The following is a 2342-nucleotide window of genomic DNA, read 5'->3' as shown; positions in this document are numbered from 1 at the left end:
AAAAAAAAAAAAAAGAAATAATTTTTCTCTCCCAAATGAAGATAAAGTCACTTCTCACAAAACAAACATTAATTTAGCAGAATTAAGTTTCCTCTTATGGCCTTTGATGCTTGAGGATCTACGCAATAGAGCGCTAAATTTTGGAATTAGTTGAGAATTTTCCCAAATTTCCTCTAGTAAACATAATTTTGGCCAAAAATGAAGACAAAGGATAAAAGTAATTCACTAAATTCTAGAAGAACACCTCTCGTCAGAAATTAATAGATCTTATTTAGGTTTCTAGGAAGCATTTAACTACATAAAACTTATAGGGAAAAATGGCCATATTTAAAAATTGCTACTAGGATCAAGGTAGAGCACAGGATTGTAATGAGCAGAGTCACAGAACATACTAAAGAGGTATGTATAGTCAGTCCCACTGGAACCTGTAGAGTCACATTCTTATATACCTATGGAGAGAGAGAGAGAGAAGTTAGACATTTAAAATGCATGTCATGGGCCCAGTGTGGTGGCTCATGCCTGTAATCCCAGCACTTTGGGAAGCCAAGGCGGGCAGATCGCTTGAGGTCAGGAGTTCGAACACAGCCTGGCCAACATCTCTACTAAACCGTCTCTACTAATAATACTAATAGGCCAGGCGCGGTGGCTCAAGCCTGTAATCCCAACTTTGGGAGGCCGAGACGGGCGGATCATGAGGTCAGGAGATCGAGACCATCCTGGCTAACACGGTGAAACCCCGTCTCTACTAAAAAAATACAAAAAAAAAATTAGCCGGGCGAGGTGGCGGGCACCTGTAGTCCCAGCTACTCGGGAGGCTGAGGCGAGAGACTGGCATAAACCCGGGAAGCAGAGCTTGCAGTGAGCTGAGATCTGGCCACTGCACTCCAGCCTGGGCGACAGAGCGAGACTCCGTCTCAAAAAAAAAAAAAAAAAAAAATAATAATAATAATAATAATACAAAAATTATTCAGGTGTGGTGGCAGGTGCCTGTAGTCCCAGCTACTAGGGAGGCTGAGGCAGAACAACCACTTGAACCCGGGAGGCGGAGGTTTGCAGTGAGCTGAGATCACGCCACTGTACGAAAGCCTGGGCGACAGAGGAAGACTCCTTCTCAAACAAATTAAATAAATAAATAAATAAAAATAGTAAAACAAAATGCATGTCATAAGGTGAGACCGCTATTTTTTTGATTTTTAATTAGATCTTTTTCTTTCCTTTTTGTTTTAAATGTCTTTCAGCCAGTGCTACACTACATGTAATATTATTGGTTTGAATGACTTTTGAATCTAACATTTCATTTAATGTTACAGAATCAGACTCAGTTCCCATAATAAGTTGCTAAATCTCATTAGTTCTGATTTTTCTGCTTTTTACATAAAGTATATTCTTTTAAGGAAAGCTATATCCCAGTGTCACCTCTGTAATCAATATAAACATTTACTTCCTCTTAACATATTTCAAATTAGAATACAGAATTCTCTCTAAATTGAAGATGTATAGGAAAAACATTAAAACAACAAAAAACTAAATTATTCTTTCATTCCCGTTTGCCTTTCTCTCCCCAGATAGCTTTTAAAATCTTGTTATTCACATATTGTGCAACTGAATGTGATCTTTGCTGTGACCAGCAACGCAAAAGTTCCTACATTTGACTCGGTTCTATTTTCTATTTGGTTTTGAAGATAGAGGAGTTCCGTGAAAAACACTGGGAAAGTTTATACTTTAAAAAGAAGTTTTAAAAAACATTAAAATGTAGGTAACTTGGGAATACTTTTTGTTTTCTTTTTGTAAATACCTGAATTATGATTTCACACCCCCAAAAATACAAGTAACCAACCCAATCCGTAACAAAGTGCTATCTGAAAACCATCATTCAAAAAATGACATCTTCAACAAACCTTGGGATGGAATACCACCTTAGTAATGGCCACCTGTTTTTTCTGGTATATCTAAAGATGAAATATATACAAAGTTGGCCGGGTGTGGTGGCTCACGCCCGTAATCCCAGCACTTTGGGAGGCCAAAGTGGGCAGATCACGAGGTCAGGAGTTTGAGACCAGCCTGGCCAACACAGTGAAACCCTGTCTCTACTAAAAATACAAAAATTAGCCGGGTGTGGGGGCGGGCGCCTATAGTCCCAGCTATTAGGGAGGCTGAGACACGAGAATCACTTGAATCCGGGAGGCGGAGGTTGTGGTGAGCCAAGATTGCGCCACTGTATTCCAGCCTGGGAAACACAGGGAGACGCCGTCTCGAGGGGAAAAAAGAAAAAATACATATATATATATATTTAACTATATTTAAAGTGTTAAATTATGACCTTTTGTTTTTTTTTTTTTTTT

The 2342-nt window shown here is 38.9% G+C and overlaps 1 protein-coding gene across 1 annotated transcript in view; it reads right to left on the bottom strand.

Moving 5' to 3' along the window:
- Nucleotides 1-11: 11 nt before the first annotated feature.
- The window catches only part of PIGX (phosphatidylinositol glycan anchor biosynthesis, class X), a 26437-nt gene continuing 24106 nt past the window's right edge, over nucleotides 12-2342 (bottom strand). The window contains exon 7 of the mRNA XM_011961253.1: nucleotides 12-449. Within this exon, the coding sequence (XP_011816643.1) occupies nucleotides 306-449 (144 nt within the window). The 3' untranslated portion in view covers nucleotides 12-305. The remainder of the gene's footprint in view (nucleotides 450-2342) is intronic.

The sequence above is a fragment of the Colobus angolensis genome, unplaced genomic scaffold (assembly GCF_000951035.1).
Source record: "Colobus angolensis palliatus isolate OR3802 unplaced genomic scaffold, Cang.pa_1.0 Scaffold54, whole genome shotgun sequence".
Classification (NCBI taxonomy): Eukaryota; Metazoa; Chordata; class Mammalia; order Primates; family Cercopithecidae; genus Colobus; species Colobus angolensis.
Note: the sequence above shows the minus strand (reverse complement) of the source record. Positions and strands in the feature narration are given on the sequence as shown.